This window comes from Vanacampus margaritifer, chromosome 6 (assembly GCF_051991255.1).
Source record: "Vanacampus margaritifer isolate UIUO_Vmar chromosome 6, RoL_Vmar_1.0, whole genome shotgun sequence".
Taxonomy (NCBI): Eukaryota; Metazoa; Chordata; class Actinopteri; order Syngnathiformes; family Syngnathidae; genus Vanacampus; species Vanacampus margaritifer.
The window spans coordinates 11,400,340-11,415,672 of NC_135437.1; the positions used below are offsets into that span (position 1 = coordinate 11,400,340).

The following is a 15,333-nucleotide window of genomic DNA, read 5'->3' on the forward strand; positions in this document are numbered from 1 at the left end:
CCCCCAGTATGGAGCTTTGCAGGGCTTCAGTATGTAACAAAGGAACACAGTGTTCCCTCATATATCTCAGATTCACTACTTGCATTCCCACATATCTACAGATTTTTTTTCATTGGACCTTTAACCCCGATGATCAACCGGGCCGATTATCAGCGCCGATATTCAGCATTTTGACGGATATCGTCTTTTTTGAAGAATCACATGCCGAAGGCGATAATAGATCAATTTAAAACTGTGTTAACTTCAGGCAAGTACTTAACTCTTTGACTGCCAAAAACGTTAAATAACGTTTAGTAAAATCCTATGGAGGAGTGCCAAAGACGCTAAAAGACGTTTGTTTCGAAACAGAGGTGAAACTAACCATTTTCTATTGTTGATTACTCAAAAACGGAATAAGGTAGAAACAAACTTTTTTTTCTGATGAAAGATGAGAGTCCAATCTTTCATTTGGTAGTATGTGTGTTTCCATAGTCCAAACACAACATTTTCTGTGGACCTTGAAAGATCAGTCAAAAGATCAGTCAAAATGCTTAAATCGGCTGGCACCCACGGCATCCCTTTTCTGAAAACGTCTGGCAGTCAAAGTGTTAATTATTTTTTCTGTTAACTTTTTAAGAGACGCTGCCGGATAACTCGACCCTTCCCGACCCTGGGAATTCTCTGCACCTTTTGTTTTTGTTTGAAATTAAACTAAGAAAAAAGTGAAAATGAATATCGGCTCCAAATATTGGTTATCGACCTCTCTGACTACTAATAATTCGGTATTGGCCCTAAAAAAAACATATCGATCCATCTTTATTCATAAGTGTTATTTTGGCGCCATACTGTAGCATTTTAGTGTCAAAGGTTGTTGCCTATGTTGAACTGAGTTAATTTGTTTGTAGGATGCAGGCATTTGAGGGGCGTGGCCTAAGTTGGCAGGGTAGTCTGCATGTGAGAGTTGTGACCTACAGCAGTGCCTTACAAGTGTTTTCATTTCTTATTCCAAAAACGCCTGAGAGTACCGAGGTATCTTTGGACCTGCAGTACTGTTGTGAGGATCATGTGGAATTTAATTTCAATCTTACTATGATATACAATTATTTTACAAGTTTTTTTGTTAAATTGTTGTGAGAATGCACCAACATGTACCAACTTAATTGCACAGTTTGTATGTGTCAGTATATCCAGAAATATCATATAAATAATACAGTAAATTACTGTACAATACTGTGGAAAAATCATTTTATTTCTTGAATTCAATTCGTGAAGTTATATATTTACAACACAGAGGGCATAATTTCATGATTTTTTTTTTTTAACTTTTTTTTTTAATTACAGCTTTTATTTTCACAAACCGCTCAAGAAAATTTCAGGTTGACCATCTCAAGAAATTTAAATATAGAAATTTGGTAGGAATTAGTAATCTGAAAAGTATAAAGTGTTTATTAAATGTGTATGCGATTTGTTAAATAATAAACTTTTCTATCACCATTTATTGAGATCCTCCTATAAAAAGGGGGTTTGTGGTGGCTGGTTAAGATGAGACGTGAGAGTGATCGGCATTTTGCTCGATCAGTCTTGATGAGCCCCGAAAATGTATCATTAAACCTTCTACTAATGTGAAGGTCTGAGAATTTTAATGCGTAAAAGAAGTTGACTGCAGAAAATTAAAAACCATAGTCCAAGGGAAATAGAGAATTAAATTGTGTAATAAACGGCCACACATCCATAACATTCATCCCCTGCTTCAGAAGTAAGCACACACAAGCAAAGTAGTTTTATACTTTTGTCTTTGATTTATGAATCTCACTAATTCATATTACAAGTGATTCTTGATGAGCAAAGAGATGCTGTATGTAGTCTATTCATGTGTTGCGCTTCAAACTCCTATTGCGCTCTGCTGAGGGAGGACTGTGGGAACTTGACATGTTTACCCACAGGTCTTGTAATGATCTCAATTGACTTGTGTTTGTCCAATTGTACTACAGAGCTTATTTTAGTTAAATGCCTCTTTGGATGCAGATCAAGAGCGAGCGGGAGCAGGCAGGCAGGCGGCGGTGGTGGCGGCGTTTGCCAAATAAAGTCGCTCACTGACGAGGCTGGTAATGATCTCATTACACTGAGCCAATACACCTGTGTACGAGGGGGGGATCCGGGGAGGGGGTGGCGGGCTAGGGAGGACAAACAAAGCGTGAAATCACTAAATCACACTCATTATTGGGGGGGATATCTGAAGGGCCAGGATCCTAATGTACCATGAAGAGCATTCGTTGCTTAATGGACATTTTACACCATTCTTTTATGCATCATAGTAAAACACATTTTTAGCAGTAGTGGTGCTTTTTCATTTCCTGATTAGTATAGTGTCAAGTACACTGCGTTAAAGCAATGCTCCACCAGATCAGGCACTCAGTACGGTTTATATATTTTATAATGAATGCAGAATTGTGATTAAATTGAGAAATTGTTTTTATATAAGAAGGTCCCATAATCCGTAGAATCAGTTTTGGAGGAATTTCTGTAGATTTCATGATTGGGCATCTGTACATTTTTCCATTGGCAACAACAAGTTGAATTCTGGGTTAAATCGATTTGATTAATCGTGCCTCGAATCAAAAATAGACAAAATGACGTGCATCACTCCAACAGGGGGGCTGTTGAACGACTAAAGTTCTTTTGTAGTCGACTATAATGTGATAAAAGTTAAGCCGTATTCGATTAATCGATGACTTCCATGCATTTCACGTCACTATGTCATAGATAGAGGAACATACATATGTTATTTTTAGTCAATTATTTTCTGACCATTGAAGTGAAATGTGGCAGAGAGGTTGGGAGTCTCTGCACGAGCAATCCTGACCCTGAAAGACTCAGTCAAATACATTATTTTGTTACATTTCCCTGAGTGTAGTATCCTGTAGTGCCATTCCACAGGCTGACAGAGTTGCACATTTTGTAAACAGCTTTTGGCGACCGACCATAGTAAAAATGAAAAAACAAAACTGCGCGTGTGACCTCTCGTCATGTTCCATCATCAGAGTACAATGGCGAAACAGGCTCCTGTTGTTGTTCATCTGACCGGGAACTCATTTGAGCGTTGCCCTCTCTGCCGCGGAGTCTCTGTTATAGCGCCGCTCGCTCTCTTGTTATTTCACAATTAATGTCGAGCCCTTGTTATTTGTCACCGCAAATACACGGCTCCGGTGACGCCGCCCGTTGTTGCTGCCATATTCTAATTTGTTCTCCATTATGGAAAACACTGGCGCTCCTTAATTTCACTTTCATGGTGTGTACACACAACAAGTGAGGGTGAAAGCGTTGTTGTTTACCAGCAGCCAGTGCTCGTGTCCATTTGATAAAGTCTGAAAGAACGCTTTTACTTCATGCCGCTTTGAGAGGTAAAAAAAAAATTGCTCATCTTAATTTACATTTGGGGGAAATTTTCCAAGCAGATCATGGTGGAAAGAAATATCACTCTTAACAGACCAATACATCACAGTATAATCGCTCAGAATAATCTTTTATAGACATCAGGCAATCTGGCCTTTGCTGAATTGAATAGTTTTAGATGAAAATGGATCAAATCAGGCCTGATTATCGGTATTTGTGTACCTGCTTAAGACGTTGCACTCCCAAATATGAGGGTTTTATCATGTTTAACATTAACAATTGTCAATTGGTAGGGAACAACAAATCCTACACCTCAGGATAATCGCTAAGGACAATCTTATTGCGCTTTTGATTGCAAGGGAGGGAAAATATTAGGTTCTAAATTAGGCTCTATTATCAGTATGTTTGTGTAGCTGGCTTACACTTTTTCAATATTTAAGATCAGTCTTTAAGCAGGGTACACAAAAACGAATAATCAGGCCACATTTGAGTAAAGTATTTTTGCCAATCAAATGTCCAATTGTCAGATGTTTATAAAAGATTTTCCTGTGGTGTGGGGGATGTCAAGAATGATTTCTCCTACCTGATCCCCTCGGAAAATGGCTGACAATCGTAAATGTTAAACATTTTCAATATGTACCATCTCAAGTATTTAAGCGATGTACAGGCCTCATCAGGCCATCAGGCCTAAATTGAGCATTTTTCTCTCTTGCAATTCAAGTCAGCTAAGGCCTGATTGTCATACCAGCAAGATTAGCCTGTAGTTAATTTTTTCTTCATCAGAAAATGATCAGGCAGACAATCATGAAATTAATTAATTGTGAACTTGGTCAATGCACATCCTGATCTGCGTAGTCAACACAGTTGGGCCGTGTCTCCAAAAAAAAAGAGTTTGCAGCTACACATAAGCCTAGCTTCGTCCACCAGCTCTTTCTTCTTCTTTGTATTTTCTGGCAGTATGGACGCTCTGGCGCCATCATGCCTGTCACAGGTCAGCCTTGGTACTATATATTTGGTTTGGTGGAAGAGACATACAATTTTCAGTGGAAATAAGGTTATGTGTGTGGCGGTGTTCTTGTGTTCGTCAAATCAAATGTACTCCACAAACTATAAGATCAGTAAGCATACACCTGCTGGTTTTATTTGCTTGTCATTTGTGTGGTCTCACGTTTTAAAAAAAAATGGTCAAGATGTCAAAAATCGATTTGTGTGCACTCTGCTTGAAATGAATGGGAGAGGTGAGGTGTGTTCTAATGAGACTGTTTTGAAGGACGATTCATGTGACAAATAAATATGGTCTATGAATTGTGGTGTTATATAACGTTTTCAATACTTGTTTGGTTACGCACGAGAACAAGAAGCAGTTTGAAAAGCTTTGTGTAAAAAGTCCAAATCATCATTAAATGAAGATACAAGCTCTGCATTGGCTTGAGGAAATGTGCTTCACTTCCAGTACAATGTAATTCCAAGTGTTTGATCGAAAAAGTTTGAAATCTCGTTCTTTATAGACTCTATATAAGCATTTCCTGTTTGTTCAATTGTGCCTGCCTGTCTGCCTATTCAAATTATGTATTTAATCTGTGTCTGTGTCACTCTCTGCTCCTTCTCCCCCCTGTCATGTTGTTTTTATTTTCCCTATTTCCCGCAGGCGGAATGATTGCAGCTCTCCACCGCAGTCCCCTCCATTACACCTAATAACGAGTCATATAATTTAATTCCATGCTTCACTTGTCAGCGCGGCAGGCTTCCAATCCGGTTCCAATTTTGGTTTTTAATAGATATTGGTCTTTAACACTCTCCTCACAATTAGGCCTCCCAGTTTTGCTCTTAATGAAAATCAGATTAGGACCTATAATCTAATTACAGTTCATATTAATCCGCCCTCTGATACAGTCCTGCCTCGCGGTGGACCCTCTTTGCCACAATCACTTATTGTGGCAGTTTGTCAGTCAAGGCGCTTGCTGGGTGCGTTTGAGTCAATTTAAAGGCGGCGGTGAGAAACGTAGCAGCTCTCACAAGACTTAGCAGTAAATGTCAACGGAAATAAGAACATACGGTGAAAGTTGATCTAGTAAATTAATTCAACCTACGGCTTGAAATGACCCATTTAGACTTGTAATTTAGAAATGAACTTCTCTGCCTTCTATCTTTTAGTTTTTGTCACTTTTATCGGAAGTGCGTGATTTGGCTGGAGCCACGCAGTGCTGTAGTCTCGGACTGATAAATTCTCTTGCTATCAGCCGACCGCGTTCCATTTCAGAACTGTGGTCTTATCAGTGGCCCTTTGATGCCGGCAACTGTCACCACACTAAAGGTTCAACTTGTGTTTGATTGTCCATTTGACTCCCTCTATTATTAGCCGTGTTTGTCATAATTACCCCCATCAATGCGTAATTACCAACATAATTAATATCTGACTCTCCCCCCTCGTCCTCTAACAAGCCGACATAACGAGCCGGGCACCTTCTTCAGAGCCGACGGTCACATCCTCAACTTTATCTTCTCGGGGCGAGAGGAAATAGACCAGAACCACAATAATTCAATCAGTGTCATCACTTCTGAGAGAAATGATTAGCTCTCTGCACCGAGACTACTGGCTCACACTGTGAAATAAATTACATGAAAACTTGATAGTGATTCTTACTGGCCCTTCCTCCTCCTACATTTGATCCGACCTCTGAGAATCACTTATCTTACCCTTTGAAGCATCTCATAAAAAAGTAAAAAATAAATAAAATGTCTGGTATCTGTCCTCATGTTGCAGGCTTTGAGACAGCTAGGTCTTTTGTACTGCATGGCGCCCGTGTTATCCTGGCCTGCCGAAACCTGTCCCGGGCCAACAAAGCCGTCAGCAGCATGCAGGAGGAGTGGGTAAGTTGCACAGTTTAGCCTTAAATTTGAACGGAATGGATCAACTTTCCCTGTTGAAATCAATGGTCTCAATGAATTAATTCCAGCGCCACTTTAAACACCAATGAAAATCTTGGTTTCATTGGACTGCAGCATGTTATCCCACGTGTTTGAGACATTTGTTACCGTCCGATGACGGCAATTTGGAAATTTTTCTCCATGATTCTATAAGGTATGTTTGATGCAAACATAATGCTGCTTATAACAAAAAAAATACCATATCTAAAGTGAAGCATAGTGGTGGCAGAATCATGCATTGGTTTGGCCCTAATCAAGATAAAAGGAATTATGAACAGTTCCAAATAGCAGTCAGTATTAGCACAAAACCTTCGGCCTTTGAAAGCAAAAACAAAAAAGTCAGTAAAAGCCTACTAGAACAGCTTACCTTTATTTGGGGTGAATCAGAGGTGTTTTAAATGGTAGCAGGTATAGTTGATTCCCATTTAACGTGAGTTTGAATGTGGTGAGTTGAAAGCAAATAAAAAAAGTCAGTAAAAGCCTACTAGAACAGCTTACCTTTATTTGGGGTGAATCAGAGGTGTTTTAAATGGTAGCAGGTGTAGTTGATTCCCATTTAACGTGAGTTTGAATGTGGTGAGTTAATTATGAACAGAGCTATAGTTTGAGAGTGTGTGCGCACTTGTGCAACCACACCATGCCAGTTGTTTACTTTTACTTTCACGCTGAAAAAGACATCCCTCCATCTTCTGAACCACTTATTCCTCACAAGACATTGTTTGCCAATTGAGTTGTACAACTGTTGGTCACATTAATGGAGAGAAAAGTTTTAAATGATTTATTATTTATCTTAGTCATCGTTTTTCTATCACAAAAACTTCTGGCATTTGAACTGGGGTGTGCAGATTTTTTCGATATTCATACTATATGTACATATAAGACGAGTTTCACCTTTATGTTTTCCATGATATTCTTTTTAATTTAATATGCATTACTGGACTGGTAAGGTAATGCTTCGCTCTTGAAGATGTGACACAACAAGTAGCGAGTAGGACAGGTTTTAATAATAATAAAAAAAAATCTCACTGAAGCATTCTGTTGACATATAAAACTATCGGTTGTCTAACTGTTGCATGATTGACATCAACTTTTTTCAAGTATCTCACGCTCCATCTGTGTGAGCGCACCTAGCTAAGTAAATAATTTTATTCAAGAGATTTGAACAAGCGTCCGGGGTGGTGGGGCAAGCGGGTGAAGGAGCATCTGATAATTACCCAAGATTATTGCTTTAATATTGCTGCGCTTGCGACTCGTCCACAGATTTACGAGTGTGGGAAAATAAACAAGTGAAATGCGGCCGCTGGAGCAGAAAGAATAAGCCATTAGTGCTGGCTTGATTACAGAAAGCAGCAGCAGAAGAGGAGGACGAGCCAGAGGGAGGCGAGGACAGAAAAAAGAGACGTGTGAGAGTGGAAGAGTAGATCTTCAACATAAACGCAACACAACCTCTAATTGAATGATGCCCCTGGGGCTGGCTGTACTTTGTAAGAAAGCTAGTGTCCACTGTCCAAGAATGGAGCATAAGATCAGATACAAGTACATTGTTACCTTGACTTATGAGTGACCCAACGTAAGAGTTTTTCAACTTCCACGCTTTATAAATTTTTATTATTTTTGTTGCGAGCTAAATTTTCAGTGCCAACATAAGAGTTTTTCAACTTCCACGCTTTACAAATTTTTATTATTTTTGTTGCCAGCCAAAATTTCAGTGCCACTGCTTGCCTCGGAGGACTGGATTCTAGACTGGTGGTACACCAAAATCTTTGTCTGTGTTGAGAATAAAGTAGGGTGGTCAAGTCAAAAATTTTCTTTACACTAATATGTTGTGTGCGCACCTAGTAGTCTAAACATGGCATTCTGATTAAGTGTATTTATAAAATATGAATTAAACAGAAAAATCCGCCCATTTTCCACTTGCTGGTAACTGAAAATGACATCACTGTCTAAGGGCTCAGGTAATGCCGATCATGGCTTACCTGTTTTTTGGGTTTGGTCATGTAGAGTTAACGGAGCAGTTTTGACCACCTGCTTCATTTACATTCCTATGTCTGTAAATATATATGCTCTATACTATACTCTGCCCTTGCGGCCAAGGTGCACACACCAGAATGAGCCGCACAATGAATTAATCATGATGCACAAAATTCCTTACATTCTATTAAATTACGATGTCACTGTATGTTTTTTTTTAAATTAGTACAATACTGTAGAGTGATATGTTATTTAAAAAAAAAGTTATATTTTTTTGGGTGGGAGGAGCAGGGACGGATTAATGGCATTTCCATTCATTTTCATAGGGAACGATGTTTTGGGATGCAATACGCACCACTATACAAGTAAATCAAGTTTTGATTTTGGAGTTATGTCTGGAGCCAGGATTCACTGTATTGGTCAAATTCTGAATTGTGCTAATTGAGCGCCGTTGGATCCCGGAGATTGCAGCGTTTGCTGAGTTTTCCAAGGCCTCTAAGGCTAGCTTCATTTTCAAGAAATCCCCCCCCCCCCACCCGATTTACAGGTTAATGAATAAAAGTCACAATATCAGAATCAATCTTTGCCCCTCTGCTGACATTATTAATAGATTCAGCAGAAGAATAGAGAGAAGGATTAATCTTTAAGATGATGGATGGACTTCGCTCGCCTTCCCATGCTCCTGCGCTGAGGTCATTGTGATAAGAGGGTATATTTTGGGGTCCGCCGTACAAAAGGTCATCATATCTACTTCCAGGTGTCTCTCCCGAGTTCCGCTCCGGCTGCCAGGAGTGGAACTGCTGTCCCGATTGCACGGGACCTCTCACCTTTAACTACAATGCTTAAACCATTACTCTGAGCTGCCTCTTTCTTTCCTCTACGCTCACCCCGGACTGTGCGGGCCAATGCTGTCGTTGAGCAGTGCAGTGTCGCGCCGTGTTCTGACAGTAGGAATAATAATGGGGGGGAGGGGGTCATGGCGAGATAATGGGCAGGTCAGAACAGCCAGTGGCTGTTAGGAAGTGCAGGGTCAGAGGGCTTATCCTTCCCAGCCACATGGACCGCGCTATGCCAAGAACAGCGACAGTTAAAGAAAAAAAACTAAACTATCACACGATTAACAAAACATTCCAGGACATTTGATTGGACAGATGGGCCAGGTTGGTCGTAGACGAGGTCATTTGGGGGTTAAAACAGGTAGCCTAGGTATTTAAAACAGTTTTTTTGAATGATAAAGTAATTCATTAACCAATATTTAATATGTTAAATAAAAGTGTATGTTCTGTATATATATATATAAAAAAGTTATTTGTATGTACATTTATTATATAATGTCTTATTTATTATTATTATTATTATTGTTATTATTATTATTATTTGTGAGTGTGAATGGTTGTTCGGCTACGTGTGTCCTACAATTAGCCGGCAACCAGTTAAGATAGTACTCCGCCTACTGTCCGAAGACAGCTGGGATCGCCTCCACCAGCACCCCCGCGACCCATGTGAGGAATAATCAGTTTGGAAAATGGATGAATTCTTCTTCTTCTTCTTCCAGATAGTCCTATATGATATATCCACAATAGTTATTTGATATGGTAAATTCTAAATAAACTGAACTTATTTAGCGCTTTCTACACCATAGAAAAATAATTCAAATTTTTACAATTAATTTAAAACTTAACCTATTGTATAATGAAAACAATAAAATAAACATTTTAAGTGAAATGTCAGCAAAATATATTATTACAGTAGCATATTGTAATAAAATGTTTTAAATTATGCAACTTTATTTATTGGAAATTTGGAATAATACAAATATCTTATCTGTTATCATAATGCATTAGCATTTGCCAAATAAACACCTTACCCATTGATCATAGGTTTCTGTAACTCGCATTATCCCCTGGCCTTTGTATGAGGATATTATTAACTAAAAAATGCTGAATCGTTTTGTTATTTATTTATAGGGCAAAACATCAGAGTGACCTCAGTCGTGCACTTCAGCACCACAAACAACTTAACACAATATTCATCGATCAATAAATATCAAATGTTAAAATAAAGGGGTCCATTTAAAATGCAAAATCATTCCTAAAACATCATATTTCATTATCTGTATTTATTTGTCTGCACAGAAGTAATTTAAAATAAAACCACAATGAGACGTGCATATTTTATATGCTCGATGTGTAATTAAAATATTAAATTCTAATTGGTAATTTCATTAATTACTTCCACCGACAACTTTTCATGAACCGGCTCTGAAATGACCTACCTGACACCATTAGCGTCAGGTAGCTGCTCGGTGGAAAAAAACTTGTTTTAGTGGCGCTTGGCCTCTGCCCCGAACACTTTACATACATGGCCCCCTTTGCTCCCACTGCTTTTCAGTGATTCTGCTCACAGTACATGGCTATGTTAACTTCCCAGTTAACCACCAACATGTTGCCCAAGTGCCTGAGATTTAAGTTTTCCTGATTGCCTGTAAATTTCTGCTTATCTTTGACTCTAACGTCGGCCTCCCAGGGCTGTAATAGAATCCCCTTGCACTGCATGCAAGGCCCTTTGCCCCTGAGTTGCATACAAAATGCACACACGCACACACACACACACATTTTGTAATTTATTTATTTTTATTCCATAATGCCGCCCCCCACTACGCCAATCGACAACACATGCTAATGAGGTTCTTTGTAAAGGCGTTAATTAGTAAGTCAGTCACTGATTGCTGTGCTTGTTTTTGTTGTGTGTGTGTGTGTGTGTGTGTGTGTGTGTGTGTGGGGGGGGGGTTATTATTAATATGGTCGTGGTGTGGCCGCTGTGGAGAGTTCTGTGCTGTCAGAGTCTGCTATGGAACCAATTAAGCTAAAGCCCGCTGTCCACCGAGGCTGCTGTGAGGGTGAAAGTCTGGTGCTTGCAATGTCAAGCAGCAACATTAACACAGGTCAGCGAGGCGGACGGTGGTCTTATTGGCACGCACGCACACACACAGTTATAGACGGACTCTTTGTCTTCAGAACCTCGTCACCCTCAAAGCCTAATGCAACTGAACTGGACAATTGTGAACAAATTACGGTACTGTTGGTGGCTCTCAACTACACACCTGGCGGAAAAATGTCAATGTCTTGTGTTCTTATCGTGAAACAACCTTCTGTATTATTATTTTTTTATTGAACCATTGAACCAACCAGCAGGTTGATTGCCCTGGTGCTGTATCTATGTTATAATAATAAAAACAGGTGAAAGAACAAATAAAGGTGAGAATGTGGATATAAAAAAAGGTGTTAGGCAACGATCATTGACTGCACTTGTGCATTTTGGTGACCGAGACTCTCCGTTCTTCGCTTTTTAGCAATTGAAATAAAAAATACTTAATCTTATTGTGAAATACAGTTTATATCCTGTATTGGTAGAGCTTGGGGGCGACCATCTGGCTCTTGCTTCATACCAGCAAATTAATTTTTTGTTGTAAAACTCATGTGCTTTATGATATGGCATTTTCAACTCAAGTCGAGTTTCGAATCACATCAAAGCTATTTGCACATCCCCACACATTGCGTGGAAGTTCAGTCACGTTCGCTGCATCGCTTGGTGTGCGGTGGGCCTATTAGGCCTAAGGAGATTATTATTTTTTGTTTCTTTCATTAAGAGCATTCACTGATTTGCACTGAACCGCACACTATTTGCGTTTCTCTGTTCACAAGTTCACTTAGTCACTTTTTTTTTGGTCATTGGAGCCTAATTTCAACTGTTCAAGGAAAAACTTGGCTATTTGTGTATTTTTGTGCTCTTTTTGTTATGTCGTACGATTGCGCCTGGGCCTCGGCTAGGAAAATGGTAATTTGTGGCATGGACATATTGTTGAAGTGATGCATTCCGATGGAGACACTATAGTGTTCTTATGTTTGGATGAAACTGCGCCGTTAGTGGAGGTTAAGGAGAGTCTTTGTCACACATGCATGTACATGCAGACTTCTGGTGCATTAAAAAAATTGTAAGCCATTTATTTGAATTGTCATTTATTGTTACCAAGGTTTTTTGTTGAAGATTTACAGTATGTGATGTGCTTCTTTAAGTCAGGCCTTAACCCTGTCTAATAGAAAAGTATTTATTTTCTGCCATCTTGTGGCAACTACAGGCATTTATACAGTAAATCGTTTAAATTGGGCCTCAATTATTGGTGGATTTTTGTTCCTATATAGTTGACCAAAGTTCTAGAAATTCCATGTGTGAGATGTTGAGGGTCAAGGCTGACATACGTTCTAGAACAGTGTGGTACATAGTGGGCTCCCTCTAGTGGTACACAAAGAATCACCAAATTAAGCGTTAAAACTGTGCATAACGTTACAGTGGCTAAAACATTTTGTTAAACTAGTACACTACATTTGTTAAGTACAGTTCAGTTGTATTTAAATTTGAATTACAATCCAGTTGCATTTTACCTTTAAGAGCAGTTTGTTTTCAAACATTAGTTACCTAAACAAACAAAAAAACATACGTTTTAATAGATATATATATATTTTTAGGTATTATTTGGTGTAATAAGTTTGAGAACCTTCGTTCTAGAAAACTACTCCCTTGGATGACTGTGCATGTTAAGATGCATACATGCATTGAAACTCAAGGTAGTGTCGCCCTCACTATCCCTTTAACCTGAAAGTGTATGTGTAGGGCGTGAGGGGTACTAGTTGATGTTGTGTGTGCATGTTTGCCTATGTTTGTCTATTTGCCTCGTGCATAACCTCCCGTGGCAGCCTGACAGGCCGCGTTGCCCCCGCCGGCCAGCGTGCCACGCCACGCTCTTCCCACTGAGGCCGACGGGAAGTGACACATAGGAAATGCTGACCTGGTTGCTCGCAGCCCCCTCCAGGGTCCCCAGGATGCTGAGCTTTTAGTCGCTGCACCCTTCTGCTTTATATTGGAAATCATGAAAAGTTGAGAAAGACGCGCTTGGCCCTTTGTTTCACCTTAATTTGAATTCCTGGCCTTAACTTTGGGGTTCGTGTTGCCGCTGAGGAGGTTATGTTGGGCAGCTGTATTATGCCAATACCAGTAACCTTTGTATTCATTTTCTGTATATATTTGATTGAAAAACTGTAGAATTGTTTGGTCTTACATCCGTCCGTCCATCTTCGTAGTCATCAACTCAACTACAATGTACACAATAGCGGTCCCTGACTTTTCCTTTTCTGAGTATATGGAATAGAGTTTTGACGTAGTGTTTTGCACTGTTACCTCAGTCAGAAGATCCAAATTTGATTCTTATTTGAAACATTACTCTGTGGAAGTAATGCCACCGCAGCGTTTACATCTTCTGTGGTGTTTGCGTCTGAAGAGTTTAAATGCAAAAGCAGACGTCTCCTTTTCTTATGAATTGAGTAAAATATTGTTGGAGTCGGGAGGCAATTTTCAACACTTTAGATTGGCCAACTATTTGTAAAAATAACACTCACACGTCTGACCTGCCCAATAGTATGATTTCTTGAAAAAAAAAAATGAAATGTACCAAATTGTGACTTATCAGGTTTCGGCCCGACGCCAGTGATATATATTTTTGGGTACATTCCTGGTTCCTGTTTAAAGCTATTAGTTTTTATTGAGGATATTTCAAGGTAATATGAATTAACCAATTAAGAGGATAATTTTAAAAATAAAATCTAGCTTTTTATTTGAAAAGTCCTTTCAAAGAGTTCTGTCATTTAATTGCAGAAAGTAGACAACTTCAAGAAAATAATTAGGTTCAAAAATAGACAAGTGCAACATTTTCCCAGACTGTAATTATAAAATTTCACTGAAATGGCAAGTATAATTGCTTTGTGAACAACGAGTGAGTGTACAATCTCTTGAACTAACCCTTAACCGTAGAGAAACGTCCCATTGGTTGCATTATCTTCTTCATTTTCAAAAGCATATCCATCCATTTGATTGCGACCAACATTGGCAAAGGCTTAGAATCTACGTACTTTTGCCTCATTTTCAATAAACACTCACTCCGGCCTACTTCGGAACTATATTTTAATTTAGCTCTTTATAGTAGGAGTTGGCGAGCTAAGTATTCTTTTGAGGTGGTACTTGTTGTAAAGACTTTGAGAATCACTGCTATAAATTGTTCTTAGATGTGAATGCTTCTTTGAATATCCCCTCGTATATGGTAATATAGGACGAAAGCCTATAAAAGCGTTTATATGTGTAGCTTTGCTGATGTATCACTGCTAAAGAAAGCTTAGTTAAATCCAGTTGAGATTATTCGTCTGTGGTTCTTCTACTTAAGCAGACTCCCTTCGGATAGTCCCCAGACTATATTGACATCATACCTGCACCGCCACCTCTCCATTCTGTCCTAACCTCATCCTCCAATCCCCGAAGCTCTCTTAATTTCCATGATGTGCCACGGCGCCGCCTCTCGTCTAAGTTGCATGCGTCAGCTTCTCCGGAGAGACCTGTTCATCAGCCTTGCACTTGGTTATTTATTTGTTTGCATTTTGCCCTGTGTTGTGTGTCTATCAAATGAGAATAAAAAGCCCTCACCCGCACCCTCGACTACGCAATCTATATCGCCTTGACACGGCAAAGATGGGTGCGATATATGGAATTGCTGTATGTAAATTGAAATTTGAAAAGCTCTTTTGGCTTGTCTTCCAATGAGAGCCTGTGCGAAGAACAAGAGCAACAGTGGGATTTACTATAATATACCACTAAGGGGTTCTTTACAATCCAGTTTGTGAGATTATTAAGGAAGCCTTTGTAGCGCGTAAAGAATAAACGATTTTTCCGTCAACATTTATGCAAGTGGGTACTCTACATGTGTATGTTTCCTGCTCAAGGGCCACATTTGCTTTTTAAAATATACAGATGGGGCAGCTAATGTATGGATGTAAAATTATAATGCATTATTAAAATAAAAAAACAAAACAACCAAGATAAATTGTTTACTGCCTTTAGCCAGTTGGGATAGGCTACAGCACCCCCGCGACCCTTGTGAGAAATAAGCAGAAAATGGATGGATGGATAAATTGTGTATGTAAAATAGTTTATTTTAATGCTAAACTAGTAGTGAATTTA

The 15,333-nt window shown here is 39.2% G+C and overlaps 1 protein-coding gene across 1 annotated transcript in view; it reads left to right on the top strand.

Moving 5' to 3' along the window:
* Positions 1-15,333, top strand: part of wwox (WW domain containing oxidoreductase) — a 182,778-nt gene that overhangs the window by 12,063 nt on the left and 155,382 nt on the right. Inside the window, exon 5 of the mRNA XM_077567910.1 lies at positions 6,137-6,243. Within this exon, the coding sequence (XP_077424036.1) occupies positions 6,137-6,243 (107 nt within the window). The remainder of the gene's footprint in view (positions 1-6,136; positions 6,244-15,333) is intronic.